Below are 21,033 nucleotides of genomic sequence, written 5' to 3'. Positions count from 1 at the left end.
GAAACCCCCTCCCCAATTTAATTTGGCAGAGCCCTGTGGGGGTCCTGACCATCAGACTGGGAGGCTTTGCCCTCTTTCACTCATATATTCCTTTAATGAGGACCAGGAGATCCAGCTGAAAGGCCTGGAAAAAGACCCCAAAGTTCTCCAAAATTCTTTTCAGCTGACCGTGTTCTCAGTTTGCCGTCATTTTTCTGAAGAAATCAACACATCCGAAGGAAAATATAGACAAAATACATAATAGTTAAATGAAACGCAAAATATTGTGGCTTGAATTTCAGATGGAAGATCCGCCAGACGCGCCAAGATGTAACACCCACCTCCATGCTGTCGCTCAGTGTGAACTGTGTGTGGAATAGGCCGACTGGTTAGAAGTGTGGGGTGTCTGTAAGAACAGATCATATGGAGCTTTGAGGAGGTGTCCATCACCAAACCTGCAGCTAAAAATATTTCCTACAAACGGTCCCTGCGTGCGTTCAGACAGGCACTCACACGCACGGATGCAGACGGCTCACAGTCGCCGCAACGCAAGCGGTTTACAGCGCCTAAAAAACAAACATGACAAATAAGCTTTGAGGAAAACTGACATGCAAAATGCACACACGCCCCAGAAGCAGAAACAGAGGCGCTCACACAGACACACTGGAAGCCCCTCACAATGCAGCACGGTGAACAATGAGAGCCAAAGCCGGCGCAGCTTTTCCTGGACAGCCTGCGGCCTGAAATATCATCAGCACTGACTCCGAGTGAATGAAGACACAAGTGTAGATTTACACGCAGCCATTGTCGCCTCAACAAAGCTTCCCGATCGTGGCTCTTCCCAGTCTCCCGTTACTACACCTGCCTGACAGCAGCTCCGTGCTCGCAAACACAACTGGAGACAAACTGCAGCAGCCGCTTTATCAGCCGATCTGTGTCACAAAAGCCAACACGCTGCACAGTGAAAGGAGGATTCGCAGAGGAGTCCACGTTTTCTACAGATTGATACAACAGCTGATCATCTGACACAGGAAGGAAAGGCGTCGATTCCTTTGTCTGATAACACCACAGGTTTGCTTCGAACTGAGTTCAGGCTGAACGTTTGCTTGTTTGTTCAAGTCTGCATATTTTTTTAATTAAAATTGCACGTGGGGATGATTTTTACCCGAAAAAACTTCAGAAAACAGCTGATTTAAAGGATAAAAACAATGGAATATAGATTCAGTTTTCTGTTTAGAGGAGGTAGCTGCTATTTTTAGCTTTTTAGTCTAAAAACTTAATACAAATTAATGAATGATGTTCTACAGTCTGATTTCCACACAGAGCTAGTCATTATTTTTATTTTGCGCACACACAAACACACAAAAAATGATGCATTAACATTTGAGTGCTATTAGCATCCTGCAGACCAGCATAAGAGGTGATGCTGAGGGGATCCGCTGTTCATTTATTGACGGCAATGAACTGTTTTTTTTTATTTCAGCACTCAGTTTTTGCTTTTTGATTTTTCAAATTAAAAATAAAAAAAAGAATTTGAGGAATCCTAATTTCTCCAAAATGCAAACTTCTGAGAGCTGATTATTTTAGAGAAAAATAGAAAAATTACGCTGAGATTCCATAAGGCCTTATGATAACAAGGCATGTTTGGCTGCCTTAACAACACTGAATGTCCAAAAGGTTAAAGGGACGCTAATAAATGGAATTTCTTTACTCATTTTGGCTAAAACTTTAGCAATTATGTTTTTTTATAAACATTTGTTGAGATAAAAACCAAAAAGCAACCATTTTGCAGTCCCATTCTATGATGCCAACATTAAGAACTCCCAGTATCATTTATGCAGATATTTCTATTCAACGTAAACCATGATTTTCTATTTATTCTTACTGGTTCCAACATGGCTGAACTGACAAACAAGCGACAAAGCAAAAGTTGTCGTGTCAAAAAGTGCAACAGAGCCAACAGATTTTAAATGAGATGCCGATTTATTTTTTTATTTTTTCTATGTTTTACAGACTTAAGTTAGAGAAATGTAATTTTCAGAGAATTTATGTTTGGGTTTTTGCAGAGGAGGAAGAGGAGCTTTTCTTGTTGTTCTTACGAATTTCAATGCAATAACCAGATTTCTTCTACCTAATCTAATATTTTAAACACGCCGTCATTAATCTGAAAGGGAAAAGGATGTAGAGTTGTCTGGATTTAAAGCGTTCTCCAAAAATCTAACATAAAATGTCCTGAAAGTGGCGCTATGATGGACAGTCACACAAATAAAAACAGGTTCATCGTTATTTAATTCCAAAGTGCAGTTTTGGTTTTCAATCTCCAAAATAGTTGATGCTGGCACATCTTTGGACAAAGTCCAGTAGTGAATTTGTTAATCTGCTTCCACATCCCTCTGAGGTGAAAGAAAAACATTGCATGAGCATATTTCCACCGTTTATCCTCACGTTTAACATCGGAAGAGCAGAAAAAGGCCATTTCCCCTCTGCATACAGAGTGAGTGCTGTCCTGTTTCATCCCTCTGATAAATATGAATCTTAAATGTTCCCCGCTTGTCTATTAATGACACTAATCAAAAACTCTTTAGTTCTTTAATATTCCAACTTTTATTTCTAAGACAGATTTTTTTTTGTCTATAAAAAGTGCAAAACCAAATGAGACGTCAACATTTGAGAAGTTCAGAGCAAAGAGTTCCCAGCTGCTGTGATGAAGTCTGGAGGGAGAAAACAAATGGATATTTTATTCAACTTTTATCTGCTGCCGCCCTTTGCTTCATTTTCATCCTGCCCAAGTGTTTGAATAATTCTGGGCCTTTAGCTTGATTTCTGTTGCTGCTTTTATACAAAACAAAAACCAGCATTTTTTCATTTTTTGTTTCTGTTGACTTTAACATGTTTCTGAATAGAAATACAAAAATAATGTAAGTGAACACCTGAAGAACAAAGCCGAAGTGGTTTTACGTGCTCGGCCTGATCTAGTCCTCGAAGAATGAGCTCACAGTTATTTTTTAGAAGTAGGTCAATTGCTAAAATGATGATTTAAATAAAGCTTCACACGTGCTCTCACACACAAACACACACCCAACAAAAAGATGGATCTAGAATTATGCGACGGACGATAGTTGTTAAAACAAAACAAAAGAATCCGTGAATACCCCCCCCCCCCCCCACAACTTATTCCAGGCACAGTTTGAGGAGTCTTTGCTGTTTGAAATGAAGAGCTGAGAGTAAACAAGGGATTCACAAATGGCTGCCAGCCAGCCCGTCTGACTGGGAGTGTGTGTGTGTGTGTGTGTGTGTGAGTGTGTTTTATGATAAAATTAGAGGATTTCACTTTTTTTTCTTCTCCACAAATGAGGGAGATTTAGGGAAAGTTATGGGGAGAAATGGAAGCCACCGACGGCTGAAAAACAAACCCCACCGGTCTGCCATCTTTGATACCCCCCACCCCCCTCCATCAGCTTCATCATCCCCACCGCTCCTCTTCCTCCCTCACATGCAGACCCTCCTCCACCAATCTCGTCGCTGACGCCTGGACATCAATTTTTTGCAAGTCGCTGAAAATTACCATGCATGAATGCAAAAAAGGCTGATCAGGAGTAATTAACACGGCTTCATATGCAAATTTTATTAATGCAGAACTACAAAGTCATTATGCAAATGAGGCTTTTGCCGAGCCTCTTGACAAATACTCGCAGCTCCAGCCATCCAGCAGCCGCGATGGATGACAAGTCCGTTAACTGAGCTCAGACTGGAGGGATGCCTGTGCGCTTTAAACTAGTTAGCGGATTAGCACTGGTTAGCGCTGCTGGCTAGTGTTGTGCGCATGCATGGGCCACGTGTGTGTGTGTGTGTGTAAGCTGTGTGATTAGGAAAGCAGCTAATGGCTGCACTGCAGAGTAATGAACCTGAGATGCAGGGGATGGAGGCAGTGGTGGCGGTGGGGCGTTGGGGGGGGGGGGATGCTATGAATATGCATGATGCTCGCTGGCTTTGATGATTAAAGAAAATTTTAATATTTAAATGAGCGCATGCAAAATGATTAAGAGAGAGGGGACAGGGCAAAAAAAAAACCACAAGGAGGGATTTTGAAAATGCAAAGAAGCACACGAGACGAGATGTTCTATTGATGGCGACGTTCTCTCCTGCTCTCCCTCCTTTCCCTGCCTTCATCTCGTCTTTTGCTCGGGGCGTCTGGTTTGCGTCCAGGATGTCGGATTTACAGAGGAAAGGTAGAAGAGGTGGATGGAGGGATGAGAAGACGGCAAAACAGAGAACTCCACAGCCCAGCGGACTGTGCTTCCGGCTTAAGGCGCCATCTTGGTATCAGGAACCCTCTCTTAGCAAAATCTTTGTTCTAATGGGTTTTGTTTTCTGCATGGACGACCACAACACCAACTTGGAGCCAGGAAATTCCCCTGGTTCTGTTAAAGAACTCAAACCAGTTGAGCATCTGGTCCATCAAACCCATTTTCTTTTGTTTTTTAATGATGGCATACCATAATATGATGTTGGACGTTTCATTTAGCTTCCTGCTGCTCACCTTTTAAATATCATGAGCAGCTGAAGATTTTCAAAACGTTTGCAAATATTTAAAAATGTTTGACTCGTCAGTCAGCATTTAACAGAGCGAGCTCCTAGTGATAGTGATAATTACGGCAGAAATGAAGATTGGCCTTTTTTTTTTTGCCGAAGCTAAATGTTTGCTGCTGTTTCTGCAAACGCAAAGCGAAGATGAGAAAATGTCTGTAACAGGGAGACAAACAAACTGTGGTTCTCTGCAAACTCTGCACATTAGAAAAAAACCCAAAAAAATAGGGTAACCACGACGATATTGTGTTATCGTGTGAGGCTTTAAAGCCTCCCCAGATCGAAACTCGCATCTTTAGACTTTAAATTGATTGATTTATTTGATTATTCTTGCAAGAAGCCTGCTGACATTAACATTTGTTAATTTGTTTTTTTAAATCCCCTTTTTATATATATTCTTTGAGCTGTCTGTCAGTTTTACAAACTAAAGCTGATGTCCTTTTTATAAGATGATTGATTTGTTTCATCCCATTTTTTTGCATCATCTCTAATAAACCAAAAAAATAATTTAAAGGAAAAATAAAAAACTCAATTTTCAAATCAGCAGGAGACTGATGTTCCTTTTATTATTACATTACGGGAATTATTTCTAAAAGTCAGATGTTTTGCAACTATTAAAACTGAGGTAAATCATTGGAAAGAGTAAATCTCTGATAATCAGAAACATAAATGGGATTTTCCCCCGTTAGCGTCCCTTCAGGAGATGGCAGGTATTTCCGATTTGAACGAGTGTACAGATGGTTTGTCCAAATCCTGAAATGCAGCTCATCTGCAGCTTTTTCAGTGACAAGCTGAGTCTCAGACCAACCAACAGGAACCGCGATGGCAGCTGTGTCCCCCCCCCTGTCTTCTTTTCATTCCTTCTTCGTGTTTAGAAGCTGTTTCATTTTGTCAAACCAAATGGAAGGATGTTTTCTGACGTTAACAGAGCTTAGCCACCATCTAATCGTTGGTGAATCGGAGGTAATCCTGAAGACAGAAGATACATTTTTGTTCAAATAAAACATTTTTTTTAGCAAAAGGAGCCGCCATGCTCAAGTCTTACACGAGTACAAATCAACAGGAAGTTGACTGCTTAAGACACTACAGCCTGACAGCGGTTCAGGAGAGCGTGCATGTGCATCCACACCCTGCAAAGCTTGCAACAAACTCACAAATACTTCACACAGAGGGCGAGAGAGGTATAGCCAGACTGGAGGGGGGAGATAGAGAGAGAGCAGCGAAACAAACCAGAGTAATTACCACTTCAAAAAAGCCGTCGCTGCATCCGAGAGGCCTCAAGCTTTATTGAAACAACAAGAAAAAAAGAAAAAAAACAAGAGTGCCAGGCGCCGTAATGCCTCCAAAGCATAGGCAGTTATATCAAACACACACTTCAGCACTGCTCGTTGTTTGTGCAGCTTCGTTTGGAAGATAAATAAGCATATGGTAAGTGTTTTAGGCTGACGCCACAGCGGCCTGTCATCATTTATAGGTGTGACTTTGTGTCACACATACACATTAGATTCACTCCAAATAAACTCACTGATTGTCTCTACCTAAAATGCTGCATCCAGTCTTTAAGGTTTTGTCTTGCTATTTGGTTTCCTCAACATGACTTAAAGATGGTGTGAAAAAGAAACTGACTGTAAGAAAGAGATGAAGTCAACTGAGGAAGAAGAAGCTACAGAAAAAGAGGCCTTTCTGCCTGGCGTTTGCTCTTCTGGACTCGGTCAAATGTCTGAACGAAAGCAGGCTGACGAGGTTCTGGAGGCTGTGGGCGCCGCGTCAGCTGGGTTTACGCACCCTTTACCGATAAATGTGCAGCATATAAGCCTTCAGGTAAAAACAAAAACAAAAAAACTCTCCATTCCACTACTGCTTGGCCCCATGCTGCCTGGGAATATGGAAAGCTTAGACCCGCAGGCAACTCTAATGAGCTCATCAAACTCAGTAAGAAGAACTGCAGAGCCGGGCAGAACACGGTCGATAACTTTAAAAGAACTCTGTTGGCCATAAAACCTCTAACTCTTTGGTTCAACGCCACTTCTAACCCTTGTGCTATCCTAGGCACTTTAACGTTGGGAGTTGGGTCATCTAGACCCACTAGACAGTGCTCTGAACCTTTTTTCTTCAATGATTTGTGATCTTCACTGGTGTCCATGCATTACATGAAATCTTTCCACCTTTATCCACCTTTGTCATGGTAGGGAGAACACGTCAATGTAAGGGTGGGGTCATCTAAGATATCACAAGGGTTAAGAGATGTCTATAGAATCTAAAATAAAATAAAAAAAAAAACATCACAATGCAAAAACTTAAGGAAGCACAGATTCTTTGATAACTGATAAAAAAAAACGGATTTTCAAAGCGTTTCCAGTGGTCTTTTAATTATGATTCGGACCTTTTTAGCCCTAAATCATAAAACCTGTAGTTTTCTAAGACAGTGTTTTTCAACCTTTTTTGAGCCACGGCACACTTTCTCCTGGATATAATTCCCGCTGCACACCAGCATCCAAAGTGTAAAAAAGGAGAAACTCAGTCTGCATTGATCTACAGTCCCTCTGCAATCTCACGTGCATTTTTGTGATAATTGTGGCAGAAAAAGCTGGAAGCTGCAGCTGTTTTTTTCTAAAAGATGAAATAAAAGTTAAGTTAGTTTTCAGTAATATTTTTCAACTATATTATTTGAAATTTTACCCTGTTAGTTGTTTCTTCCTCCAGTTTGTTTACATAAAATTTTATGTAACCTCACAAAAAACAACTATACTCTTTCTAACTAGTGATTCATTTTGATCACAATATTTTTGATAAATTTTACAAAAAAAGTCACAAAAATTTCTGATTTCTGATTTCATCAAGAAGATTTAAAAACTGATGTGTGTTCGTTGTGGTTTCAAGACGTTTAACAGGGAAGACTCATTGTAGCGCAGAGATGCTGTCACTTTAACCCAATGCATCATGGGAGATGTAGTGCAAAAAAAACTGACGCAAACGGCAGACTGGTTTCTCTGAGCTTCATTGTTTTGTTCACTTGTTCCACGGTCTGACACCAGATTCTGTAGAAAGATACACCGCTAAAGACGAGCTTTAGCTGGTCTTTTTGTTGGAACTGAGAGACTTTAGGAGCAGAATTGAAACAAGGAAGTGAAGACTTTAACCACTTCTGATTGGTCAGATTGATGACGTATGCTTAAGCCTCCAAGAATATTTGGTGGAGACAGTTAAAGGGGCAGGCCTTTCCCGAAATCAGAGCTTAAGCTACGGCTAAACCGCGTCATTCTTATCTAAATGTCTTTAATAGAGTCAAATAAACACATAAAAATGTGTTTATATTCATATTCCTGACTACTCAGTGTTTTATCAGGGCCTGTTTGGATGAACACAGAGGTGATATCCTGGAGATGGTAAATGTTTTTAGATCAGTGAATGAGGGTAATTTCCCACGGCACACCTGACCATCTCCCGTGGCACACTAGTGTGCTGCGGCGCACTGGTTGAAAAGCACCGTTCTAAGACAGTTTCTGGAGAGCAGCAGGAGTTCATTAGAAATTTGCCTCAAAACTGTGGGTGGGACTGCTGGTGTGGAGCAAGCCCATCCCATCTTCCCCTCAGAGCAGGGAGCTTGTGGCCCACCCACCGTAATTTTTTTACACTCATTTTCAAACGCCTTTTTTTTTAATCTTCTCCTTATACTCAACAATTTGAATAAAGAAATACTCAGAAATGCAATTATTAGCCAACAGTGGGTCTTTCTACTCCACTCATGCTCTCTTCCTGAGTCCATCAATGAAGTTTTCTTAGCTATACTGAGAAGCTACAAAGTATTCTCAGATTGCCTTTAAAAAATCTTTGTTTCTAATTAGAATAGGATTTCTTTTCAGGAAAAAGTAAGTGATTTGAAAGGAAAATATGTACGATTAGATTCCTGGAGAGTTGCAACGATCAATTTCAGATCAAAAGATTTCCTCATCAGAATTAGTTTTCTGAAAGTCTCTATACGTCAGTGAATTCTTGTAAATGTGTTTACTGCTAGCTCTCTCTCATTTGTTCAAGCTCAACTTCGCTGCATGTGCTTGTTCTGATTTCGCTGAAACGGTTTGAGACAGAAGCTTCAGTGAGGAAGGAGCGTTCATCACAATGCCACACTGGGCCGTGTGTCCTGTGCCACCTGACAGGCCCCCAGAAAAAGGCTGCCTCACTTCTGCCTGAGCAGAACTGGCAGAGCAGTCCAATTTAGAGCCTAAAAAACAAAAAAAACCTCACATGATTCCTGTGTAAAGGTGTGTGTCTGTGGGAGTATGTGTTTGTGCACAGCACCACAAAGTGCAAAAGCCTGAGCCGGCAGAAGGAGCCGGACCTGCTGGGAGCCAATTACAAAGCGTTGTCGTCAGTGGAGCTGTGAGCTGATGGAAGGTGTAACGGAGAAAAGCGTTGCCCTGCACGCCTTCGGTCCCCCGGCGATCACGAGCGGAGCTAAGCGTGTTCTCGGCAAATTAAACTCCGTCTTGATTAATAAAGCGCCGCGTCCCCCGCTCGTGTTAATAAGGTGCTCGTTGGACATATTTCATAAGGAAATTGTGAAAAACTGAGGGTAATCTCAAAACATAAAATGTTATTGGAGCAATAGAGTTTACAGTTGCCGCAGTGCACGTCCAATTGAGTCGCTAATGTTTTTGCTTTTAATGTGAAAATTATTGCACTTTCTGTTATAAAGAAATATTGTGCAATTACAATTTCAAGGCTTCCAATGCCGCTCATGTGCGCTTGATTTCACGCGAGGATTGCAGTTAGATAGATTGCCAGCATTTGGGCGAAGGGGGGAAAATATATGTTTATGCACATAAATATGAATAATGCCAACTTAATGACGTGGTCAATTAGCAAGAGGCTGGGATTGAATCACAGAGTGTGCGTCTCTGCTGCTCCGTCCGCAGCAGCACAGCCTGAGCAGCATCATCAAATATGGATGAAGTCAGGCCCCAACACCGTGTTTCCAGAGGAGGCCAAACCGCAGGCCGACACGCTCAGAGGGGCCGACCTGCACCGACACGCCGCTTTGGGACTCACACCAGAAACAGGCGGTAAAAGTGAGTCTTCGGCTGACAGAATGAGGCCTTCGCAGACGAGTCCTGTAGACTCAAACTCCAGTTTGGTGGCGATGCGGAGTGTGTGGTGTCAGTTTTTAACCACACAAGCAAACGTTACTCACAACATTCACTTTAGAAACAAAGTCAGCCTTTTAGTTTTTAGCTGGACCTGAAACCGGACTTATGTTCTGTGAAAAAGTCAGAGCGTTTCTCCTTTTCTCCATCAAGATCCAGACTTTTTTGTAATCCTTTAAAGATAAAGTAAAAGTATTTTATTCCTTTTGAGTCCAGGTCATCTTCAGATGGACTTAATGCTGAACAAGAAGACTTAAAATGAGTTGTACAGCTTAAAGACACAAGAAATTCTGAAAAAGAAAAGTTAGCCTTAGATTCCCATAAAAGTTTTGGCAGATTTGGCTGAGAAGGATGTGCACTAAGGAGCTTTTTATCCAGTGTGTCACGCAGCTTCAGTAGACCCTGATAAAGACCACGTTTATTCTGACAAATGTTTCAAAGCCAAAACTGAAATCAGCTAAAGCACCAAAGCTGTAGCATCTGTGTGTGGAGTCAGAAGTCCAGCAGCTGAAACATCCACCTTCTTTTTCAATCCTCACCTCATAAACTGAAAATAAACCGTATGTGTTTATTCGTCCTTCTGGTATTTTACAAGGTCTTCAAACATTAGAGTGACTTTCTAACCCTCACAAGAGATCATAGGAGCTTAGTGTTTTGTTTTCCTCTTTTTTTTTTAGTGCAATCTTTCTGTGAGTTTTTGGGATCTTTGTTCAACCGTGTCCCCCGACCGACATGATCTTTTACTTTGGATCATGTGGGAAGTGTTGGGAAATCTAAAGGCCGTCTGCAGAAGCTGCCACAACTCTGAATGGACGTGTCTGTCGCGTCTGATTTGGCCTCCTGCGGTTTGACGCTGACCTCCCGCTGCAGATTTCCAGCTCTGCAAAGTTTTCATCGCAGGCTGCTTTCAGAGATAACTGCTGGTGCTCCTCTCAGCTGAACCGCCTCCTTTAGCCGTCTGAAAGGAGACAAACTCTCCTCTTTTTAATCCCTCTGACTTCTCCTTCTCCCCTCTCTGTGTTTTCGTCCCTGGCTTTGCTTATTTGAATTTTAATGAGCTTTTCACCTTTTTAAGCAGATGGCTTAGGCTGGATTTCTGCATGAAAGTCGGGGGTGAATCTCTCCGTCACGTTTCGTAACGTTTGTTTCAACTCGGCGAGTCCTTGAGGGGGTTTATAGCTCTATGTACCCCCCCCCCCCATCTCTTCCTCCTTTAATGATTGGACTTCAGTCTCCTGCAGCCTGCGGGACGTCCTTATGAAAACTGGACGCCTCAGCTGCTCATTTCAGTTATAAACGGTTTACTCTAAAAACAGCCCGTAACATCTCATATACATTTTTGTTAAGTTATTTTCCAAATATTTTGTATTTTTTCAGATTTTGAAAGGAAAAAGTGAGATTTTTATTTTACATATCGAATTATTAATTACTTTAAATTAAAAAAAGCTTTTTAGAGACTCTCAGAAACAGAAAGAATCTTAATTTGAAAAAGCATGACTGAGGAGGTCAATCGAAAAACCAGGTGAAAGGTGAAAACATAGATAGTCAGAAATCTGGACACAGAAACAACCTTAAAAAGTGACAGAAAGAGCAAATATCTGAAATTCAGCATGACGGAGGTAGAAGAGAGAGAAAATATTTGTCTTCAAACTCCTGTTGAAGAGCTTCTCTGCAGAAGTTTGTGTTTTTCTGAGCGGATGACCTTATTTTCAGTCTGACTGAGCAGATGTGAGCATCTCAGAAGGAACAGGGGGGGGGGGGGGTGACGCCTACCTGTCATTGAGCTCTCCTGCTTGGGGCAAATTCCTCTTGTAGGCGTCTTCTCTCGTCTTTCAGCTCTTTGCCTTCCTCCTCCCACCGCCTCCTCTTCCTCCGGCGTCACCTGGATGCCAATCTCCACCGGCTCCACCACCTTCTTTAGCTCCCCCCGCTGGGCGTAGTGATGAAGGCTCTGCAGGCCACCTCCTCCTCCTCGGTCATTCATCTTGTCATAGCAGCCGTTGGGCAGCAGCGGCGTCTGGCACTGCTTCTTCTTGTGCTCGATGAAGAGGAGGATGTCACCCAGCGGGAAGGTCATCTGGCACTGGCCGCAGGTCAGCAGGTCGTGGTCGGCGTGGAGGCCAGGCGGCAGCGCGTGGGCCAAGCCGGGGTCCAACGGGTGGAGAGGGAGAAGGCCGAACGGGTTTGGGGGTGGAGTGTCTGAGAGCAGAACGCCATCTGCACGCTCGACCTCCGCTGAATGAAAAATAAACGGGAAAAAAGACGACAAGTGTTAACGCAGACATTAACAACCCCACTTTTCCCAGAAGCCTTTGCCCCGAATGACGTCAGATGCTGCATCTCTAACCACAGCTGATCTAAACTTCACAGAGTGAGCGCTCTTCCTCACAAATACCCTCGCTGTCTTATAAAAGGCAGTCCTTCTCATGAGGAGCACCCTGCCTCCCCCCCTTGTCTCACCTGTTGGACCTGAGCGAGTGTCGCATGCTCCACACATGTGCTCAAAGCTTCACAGCGTTTTGGTCACAAGCACTGAAACAACATATGGGCCCAAACTGGTTGAATTCTGACAGTTGTGGCTCGGTTTGGCGGTTTCATGTGAGCCTCATCTCACAAAGAGGCTATAAAGACAAGAAGCGTAAGAATCTGCAGAGTCAACCAGGACCAAACAGGACACTCTTGGTTCAGAAACCGGTCATCAGCTGATAAAATCGAATCCCCAAATTTATGAAACTTAACAATTCAGATTCTGAGTCAGAGTTGGGGGCAGTTTGAGCTGCTGCCACAGCGGCGATCATTTCTTAAAGTCGTTTTGAAAACCTTTGCTTTGTGTTTTCACTGCACTGAATCTCGACTGCAAATAAAACTTGAACTCAAATATTGAAACAAACAAATTTCTGTCATCGTGCTCCGTCAGATTCATTTCCATTTCTGAAAGAAGAGCTCATGTCATGAGAAAAAAGCATGCCGTTTATCGCAGAGGTGGGTTCAATGCATCAGCCGTTCACCTGCTCCGGACCACACAGGTGGTCACTAAAGCCGGAGACTGTCTTCAGAGATCTCCTGCATTTGAAAATTCCAGCTGAAAAAACACAACGCAGGCCAGTGGAAGTGCAAACCCTCCGTCAGTTTCTGTGTTTGGTTGCAGGAAGTGTGTGTGCGTGTGTGTGTGTGTGTGTGTGTGTGTGTGTGTGTGTGTGTGTGTGTGTGTGTGTGTGTGTGTGTGTGTGTGTGTGTGTGCGTGTGTGTGTGTGTGTGTGTGTGTATGAGCAGGTGTGCAACATCAGAGCACCGTCAGCCCACAACGCTGCAGAACGTGCACCGTGTGTAACGAGCTTGGCCCGTGTTCCTCGCCAGTGCACGCTTGTGCACGGCAGTGTTTGTGCATGCAAGGCCTGCAGGCTGCAGCCATCTGTCCGTGTGCAGCGCCGTCCCGCTAACAAACGTTAGAAACTAGTGAGCTGACCTGGAACAAACCCAACAGTCCACACACAAACCACAAAACCGTTTTTATCTAACATGGTAGTAATAGTATGACAACAAACAACCGACTATTGGCTGTGTGTGCATGTGTGTGTGCCTCACACTGATCAGCAACTACATCTGCTTTAAATTGTGAATGAGTGTTTTCTGAAGATATTCAATCATCTATAAGCACTGCATTTTGTTACTTGAAGAGAATCTTATTTGATCAGAACCGGATCTCAAAAACTGTAAAACTATCAAATGAATGAACTCAGTAGGGGTGAGATTATATAAGTTCGCTTCTTCCCGCTCCTGTTCAAGCAGTAGATCAAGCTCTACTTAACTTTAGTTAATTATCTCTATATTTAATTAAGCAAATGTGATATAAGTGACTTTTTTGTTTTGTTTTATTTTTTGTCTTTTTAAACTTTGCATTTCAACATTTCTGTAATTCGTTTGATAAATAAGTGTAAAATCTTTATTGCTTTGACGACAATGCTTGAAATAAATCAAATCAAATTCCACCAAAGTGCCACTGAGGTGCACATTCCGAGCATCTCTAAACTTTAGTAAGGAAACTCCGAGCGTCTGAGGTGAAAAGCCGAGCATACTTCTGGTTTGAGTTTGTTTGCCCGTGTTTGCTGCACGTCACACAGCCGACAGTTTGTATGCAAATGGCAGCTGCTGTGGAGGAGGCTACGCTCTGGCCTCATTTACCTAATAAGGTTCGTGTGAGTCAGGCAACGGTGCTAACAGGATTTCAGCCTGCAGGAGCAGATCAAGAACAAAAAAATATAAATCATGAGCGCATATAAAAAGAAAATGTTCTCCTCCTGGTTAGGCCCTTTTTCTACTTCCTGCTGCAGATTTTACCTGAACAGGATGAACCGCCGCAGACGATCCTGAACGACGAGACGCTTCTAGTTGTGGCACATGTGAAATGTGAAAGAGGCTAATGCTCTGTTGCTGCAGCATCAGTAGTGTTTCCATTAATTCAAAAACTTAACTTGATTTTAACAGATCAAAGCCGCAAACACATTTATCGGATTTTTAGGAGAACTGTGTTTCTAGATTTAGCAAGAGAGCTAAAAAAAAATGAATCAAATTCAAGGAAAACATGAAAACCACACAAAGGAATCAACAGATTTTCAAACATTTTTGTAGAAGATAAAGAAAAGAAATACTAATTGAAACCAAATGGAGAGTAAGTCATCAACGGATGAGGGGAATCGTTGAAGTCAACACTCTCAGAGGAGAAGCTGGTGGAAGGTCAGCTTCTGTGTTGGCTGCGGCTTTAGGTCAGGAAAGGTGCGATTCAACAGAAACAGATGTTCATAGGTGCAGAAAAACGAGGAGCAGAGATGCTGCTGTGTTTATGCGCAGATGCATGTGTCAGACACCATTTTATCTTTTGCAGACAAACCGAGATAAAAAGTTGGTGGGTAAACTTGACACACCTGCAGCATCCCAGCCAAACATAGATCTGCACACACGCACAATGGATTTTTTTCATTTTTCTGCATAAACTTTCAGCAGAGAATTTTTTACTTTTATCAAACACTTGCCCTTTTTCTTGTGAACTCTGTTTGCATTTGTTGCTGCAAACTTCTCATCTCTCCTGATTCCTTGCCTCCTGTCAACGGCCGAAAAGACAGAATTTTCAACTGTTTCACCAAAGTCTCCTTCAGGTTTTCTCAGCTCCCCAACAGACGGTGCTGAACCGAACCCTCACACATCAGATCAAGTCTTAACCCTCAATGGGATGAGGAGAATGTGAACTTGCACGTGCGTTGTTCTGACAGTTTTCGCTGTAAATAAGCAGGCAGACCGTGAAGTGCAGCTGCTGTCAGACAGGCCAGCGGCCCCCCCCCCCGCGCGCTGATATCATCTGATTAACAAACACCATTGCTGCCAGCCTGACAGCGCCCCCTAGCAGCGGCAGCAGAGAGCCCAGGAAAAGCCTCTGCCGAAAAAAACCCTCTCCTCTGGTATGCAGACTGCACCAGAGCGCGTGCGCGTGTGGGCAGCCTGCTGATCGGCCAAATGAGTTCAGGCATGCTTATAAGGATCTGTGAACCTTTGCTGCGCGTTCATGAACACACGCATGGCTGCACCTAAATGAAAACAATAAAATTAATTTAACTTAATAAACATAAAAAAGTGAATTGCGTTCTGGCGCACGAGGGCCAGTCATGCGTTGCTCAGAGGCACCTGAAGGGCACATCGCCTGCGAAAGAGGAGTGAGGGGGTCAGTGCGTGTTTCTGCGCCCCACAAGCACAGGCGGGAAGCGTCTGTCAAGTTCAAGTCGAAGCAACCCTCTTGCGCGCGGTTGTGCACGTGGCTGCAGCGGAAACGGTCGTCCTGCCCCGTGCAGAGAGCCAGAAGCAGAGGTTTGCGCCCTCGGCTGTCAGCTGCGTCCTTGTGGCGGCGCTGACAGGCGCGCAAACTCACCAGAACTGAGATGGAGCTTTCTGAACTAAACTACACTCGACTTTTAGAAAGCTCTTTTCTCTTGTTGGCTTTTTTTTATTTGGGTTTGAAAACAAAAATAGAGGAGAAGTGGCATCCAGAAACTCAGTAAATCAACACTCAGTCTCCATAAAGAGCGCGAAGCATTTCCTCCCAGACTCCAACTCGGAATTCTTCAGTTATTGTAGAAAAATCAACACCAGTCTGAGAAAAAGCTGCAGCCTTGGGCGTGAAAAGTGAAACCTGATTTAAACCCTTCCTGCTCAGCTGTAGAACAAAAACACTCAACCTGGAATTTGTGTTTAGATTATTTTTTGGAGATGCATCATTTTCAGCAATTTCACATTTCAGCTACTGCGCATGAACACGCAGCTCTGATGGATTTTTATCGGCTGACAGCTCAAGAAGAATTATGGAGATTTCAGTGAGAGAGTTTCACACGAGTTTATTTGCATTTGTGTGTGTTTGTCAACACAAATATTCAGAGCGGTGAGTTTTTGTTTTGTTTTCTTTATTTTGTTTTTTCGTGCACAAGGCGTGAGAATCAGGTAGATTCTTTTTATTCATAAATTGTGAAAACAGGACGCGCGCACGGGCCTCCATCTTCTCACCTGTCCAGGCTGCAGGGGCCACAAAGCGGAGACTTGAGACCCTGCGCGCGCCACTGCCAGGCACCGAGGCCGTAGGGGATGAAGTTTGCGCCAGACGCAAGCTCCCCACGTGGTGTTCAGAAAGCTGCATTTATGATGAGGCTCTCAACGTGTTTAAACATGAAATCACCAAAAAGCTAACCTGAGATCAGAGAGAACCTGAGAGAAAAGAAAAAAAGGCAAATTTTCTCCGCTTTTTTTTAAACTGTGTAAAATAAAATATCATTTAACAAATTGGCCACTTTCTGACACGTGATCTGTTCTCCCCCACGCCGGGAGAGTTGTTCGAAACGACCCAAAAGGTGTATCATTTTTATGCCCGGAAAAACTGACTCTTTGCGCCGCGCCGCGAAACCTGACACGAGCAGGGGAAGAACCGGGACGGGGCAAGACTCCGGGCCCCGTTCGTTTTAAATCTGACCGTATTATTTTTATCTTTTGACAAACAAGCAACTCTAAAACTTTAGGTGAAATTCTATAATTTTTAAGTTAATTTAAAAATGAAAAGCAGACAATTTTGTGATGCGTAAAACGATCCAAACATTTCCAAAATTAAGTGAAATAAAACAAAAGTGTTCTATTGTTGGGTTAAAGTGTTCCTTTCCTGGTGGCGGCTAAGTTGAAAAGTCAAACTGAAAGCTGGAGCGGGACAGTGAAGCCCCCGGTTCGGCGCATTTCTATCTATGTACTCCGAGAGTAGATCAGCTGCGGTGATAGCGGTTATTTATAGACCGAGGAGATCAGATAAGCTCGAAAGCATATCAATACATTTGTCAGTAAATTAAGAAGATGGAAATTGGCCCTTGAGGGGGAATCCATTAAACTTTCTGCTGCAGACTTGAATATTTTCACTCTCACGAAAATGGAACGAAATCTAAAAAAAAAAAAAAAAAAAAAAAAAGTCCCCGTTTGTCAGGATGTCAGAAGAGAGGAAGAAGAGTTGAGCTGCACTCGTTGGGCTTTACTCACGTGTTGTTTCTCTCTGGGACAGGTGCTGCGGGTTCCCCTGCTTGCGTCGGGACATCGCCCTGGCATTTACACTGGCATCGCCCGGAGAGCGGCGCTGGAAGGTTCGGCTCTCCTCCTCCTTCTGTGGCTCCTGAATGGCCAAAAGTGTTCCCAAAATGTTCTGGCCAACCCAGGCTGGCCCCTGTTCGGCCTTTGGGATGACCTGCGCTCGGCTGGTACTTGGTCCTGGACGGGCTGCGCTCTGCAGTGGCCGGCCGTGGCGCAGTGCTGTGCGCCGGGGCGCTCGCTCGGAGCTCGGTGCCAAAGTGGATGCGCGCCTCCTTTCTTCAGAGGAGGTGAGGGAGGAGGGTAGTCCGGCTCTTCGCTCCGTTGCTGCTTTCACAGCATCTCTCAAAAAAGCGCAGAGAGCGGAGCACAGAAGGCGGTCCTGGTGGTCAGTCACTGTCCGGGTCCACTGTCCGGCCACCTGCCCGCTCCCGCGCGGAGAAGGTGAGGCAAGAATCCAGGCTTCTTCTGTGATCTCGCGCCGAAGCAGAGATAGTGACGGCCGGTCGAGAGGCTCTCAGTCTTCCCCTCCTTCAGTGAAAGCCCAGCACTGGTCTGAGGACAGTCTGACACCCCTCTTTTCTCTTAGAGCGAGCAGCAGAGTCTCGCATTCCCCGCGTGCGCGCGGCTCTGTGCGGCTCTTTGGCTTCTGGTGGCAGAAAACTCAAGTTCAAGTGCGGACGTGACGTTCAGTCTGCGGAGCGAAGGGAGAGTGGAGACTGAAGAGCACTGGGGGCGACTAGTGGTAGCTTTCACACACACATACACACACTGACACACACATACCCTCACAAACACGCGGGCATGTGGCGCGCGCGGCAGCAGTGGTCAGAGTCTCCCCTCATCTCCTCTGCGAAGCAGCGCTGCGCAAGCGCCACCACTTTCACCGTTGTAAAGCGACCTGCAAGGGTTCGCGCGCGCTCCGCATGCTGCCGGACATTACGCACGCGCTCAGTCTACGGAGTTTTTTGCCGAAATTAGCCAGAAATATAAAGATTTGTTTCAATTGTGGTTAAACTTAAAATGTGACTTATGAAACGGTCTTTTTGCACGCGCATGTGCACGCACACATGAATTTAATTATTTCAAACAGAATTGAAGCAGCTGCGGCCTCCTTTCGCGCACGCCCTGACCAACTGGCGCAATGTAACAGTCCACATATATGAGTTTGATATTCGCATGATAGACTTTGAGGGCGCGTGGCTGTTTAACCGCGCCAGGTGTGTGACCTCGCGCTCAAAAGTTCAACATTTTCGTTCTTATTTAGAAGATTGACGTGCATTAAAACCAAAGCGCCGCAGTTCAGGGGACTAAGAGTTTGTGTTTGACCTAATGTCCAAAAGGTAATACCCGGGGTCAGACCTGGAGGCCTCTTCATCCCTCTCCTCTTCCTCCATCCATCCATCCGCGTTATTACGCGCAGGAGGACACGCTGCACACGCGCATTTTCCGTGCTGGAGCTGGGGTCACAGAGGTGGTGGATCCGGAACCTCTTTATCTAACCTCCGCTGATAGAAGAAAAAGGTTTTGAGGGTTTTTTGTGTTTGTATGTAGCTGACACTCACGCGCCTCAAGCCCCACGCGTGCCTTCACAGATCCGGATAAGCCCCTCGTCCTTGCCTCCTGATTGGCTCATCAGTCAGATGGGCGACAGGTGCATCATTTCTTTTACTTTTCGGAGGTGATTTCTCACTTAAAGGCCATCAGTGTGAGTTATGGCGGACGGCTCCCTGCTTCACCCCGCCTTCATTTGCATATATATGTGCGGCTGTTTGTTTTTATGTTAATGCTAAATAACCCCCCCCCTCCCCTCTCCCCCCCCTGTCGGTTAAATTCCAATCAGAGGGACGTGGAGGTGTCCTTCCAAGTTTTAAGATCACTTTGCCAGCAACTGTTAGCGCTGATTTTGATGTTTATGTGTTCGCACGCAGGCTGGCGCATTAACGGGGACGCGAGGGAAAGTGTCGCGTGCGCGTGGACGCACACCTTGAGAAGGGCGTGACAGGAATCGGAGATGCAAACTCCAGTCTTACTGCCTGTCAGGAGTCAGCAATGTGGGTCATGAGCACCAACCCGCTTTAGTCGATTTGGAATAGACGCCCCCAAACAAAACTCTTGAATTATTTCACACTTTCACACTACCAGCGGGGAGGCCCAAAGGTCATGACCTGGGTTGGCGCTGATTGATATAAAACGCAGATACATCAGATGTGAAGCAGATCCGAACATCCTTTCACATGAACAGAAGTTAAAGATGGAGTTTCCACGCCTTCAGCCGCAGCCATCGAGCCTTTAATGTCAGCTTCATCCGTTAAAGTCCCATTGTCTTTTGTCCTGCAGTCAGCAGTGATGAAGAACAGCAGCTGAGCTGCTCTCTTGATGACCCTGGAAGATCAGGCCAGCGGTGCAACAGCACCCTCTATTGGCAGCCTCATGCAAACCCGCCTGCGCTGCGTTCTCCGGTAAAGCAACAGCTTGTCATTTACAGCAGGCATTGAACGCAACGCAGAATTCCAGTCGTCAAAGTTTGGGTTAGTCCATTAAAAAGGGGGCACAGTTATTGCTTCCACAGGAGCATTGACATCTGCACACACCCAGAACATTTATTTATTCCTCTGTTTTTAAAGAGAATCCTTCTCATTCTAGCTTGACGTGATAAGCTCTAGAAACCAGAAATGATCTCAACTCAACAAATGTATAAGGGATAATTGTCAGATTTGGCATCTATTTGTCTTTCTTATTTTGCGGTTTTGTTTTTGGTATTTCTTTTCTATTTTTCCTTTGTTTTTTTGAATGTCATGGGGTTGTTGTTTTGTTTTCTTCTTCTTTCCACAGTGAACTACATCTTAATTGTGCATTGTGTCCTTGTGAGAAATGTTTAAATTGTGTCTTTAAAATGAATAAAGTTTAAGTCATAAAAAAGAAACATTTGTTCCAGCACAATTACAGCTGCGATACGGTAGTCCATATTGATCATTGTTCTTATTTTTATTAAATGAGGCACCCTGCTAATTAGCTTTTCATTACAAATGATAGATGAAAACGTCCTTTCAAATGAAAAAAAAGTCAATTGAGAAGAAAGGATCGGCCACATCTAGCTTTTTGAAAGAAAAGAAAAAGAAATTAGGAAACAATGGACCCATCTTTGGTGATTTTGGAAAATATTTGACAAAAATCCGTCCAAATATGCATGAATTCTAATTCACAGCTGAACTGAACAATCGAGAAGAAAGTGAGGAACACACACGTGTTCCTCACACACATGCAGAGGGAAGTGGAGGTCCAGCGCTTATCTGGTTGAGCTGCAACTGACTGGTGTGTTAGTGCAGAGGAGACAGAGCTGAGCCCATCCATCACCATGATGGAGGAGAACGTCTCTACTCAGGAGCAACTTCATTCAAGGAATCAGGTGTTAAAGCTAAACTGTTTGGAGCAGCAGCAGCATGTATGACACATTTCAAGACCATTGAAAGGGCCTTCAAATAAAATACAGTCAAGCTTTTGCACGATTTAAAAAATATATTTGAGTGGAAGCTTGATCTGATCCTCCTGTCAAGAATCCACAGAACGTCGGAGAACAAACTGAAGCTGTGTGAAGCAATCTGGAGGTTCTGGTGCTGTCCTTCAGCCGCCGACCTCTGTCCATTAACCTGCCACACTCAACTCAACTCAACATGTTTGCCATCCCTGAGAAGACTTTTTCCTTCATCAAGCCCAAAAATGT

At 44.1% G+C, this 21,033-nt stretch overlaps 1 protein-coding gene across 6 annotated transcripts in view; it reads right to left on the bottom strand.

The window, feature by feature from the left end:
- bcl11b (B cell CLL/lymphoma 11B) overlaps window positions 1-19,753 on the bottom strand; it is a 40,684-nt gene extending 20,931 nt beyond the window's left edge. Inside the window, exons 1-3 of one of the 6 annotated variants that reach the window (XM_023951911.1) lie at window positions 18,672-19,753; window positions 17,265-18,003; window positions 11,484-11,945 (exon numbers count right to left, since the gene is read on the bottom strand). In XM_023951911.1, the coding sequence (XP_023807679.1) occupies window positions 11,484-11,945; window positions 17,265-17,319 (517 nt within the window). In that variant the 5' untranslated portion in view covers window positions 17,320-18,003; window positions 18,672-19,753. Of the gene's footprint in view, window positions 1-11,483; window positions 11,946-17,264; window positions 18,642-18,671 lie in introns of those variants that run through there. The other 5 variants (XM_023951912.1, XM_023951913.1, XM_023951914.1 and 2 more) reach the window with 5 other exon arrangements.
- Between the last annotated feature and the right edge of the window lie 1,280 nt (window positions 19,754-21,033).

Source organism: Oryzias latipes, chromosome 22 (assembly GCF_002234675.1).
Source record: "Oryzias latipes chromosome 22, ASM223467v1".
NCBI classification, from domain to species: Eukaryota; Metazoa; Chordata; class Actinopteri; order Beloniformes; family Adrianichthyidae; genus Oryzias; species Oryzias latipes.
Note: the sequence above shows the minus strand (reverse complement) of the source record. Positions and strands in the feature narration are given on the sequence as shown.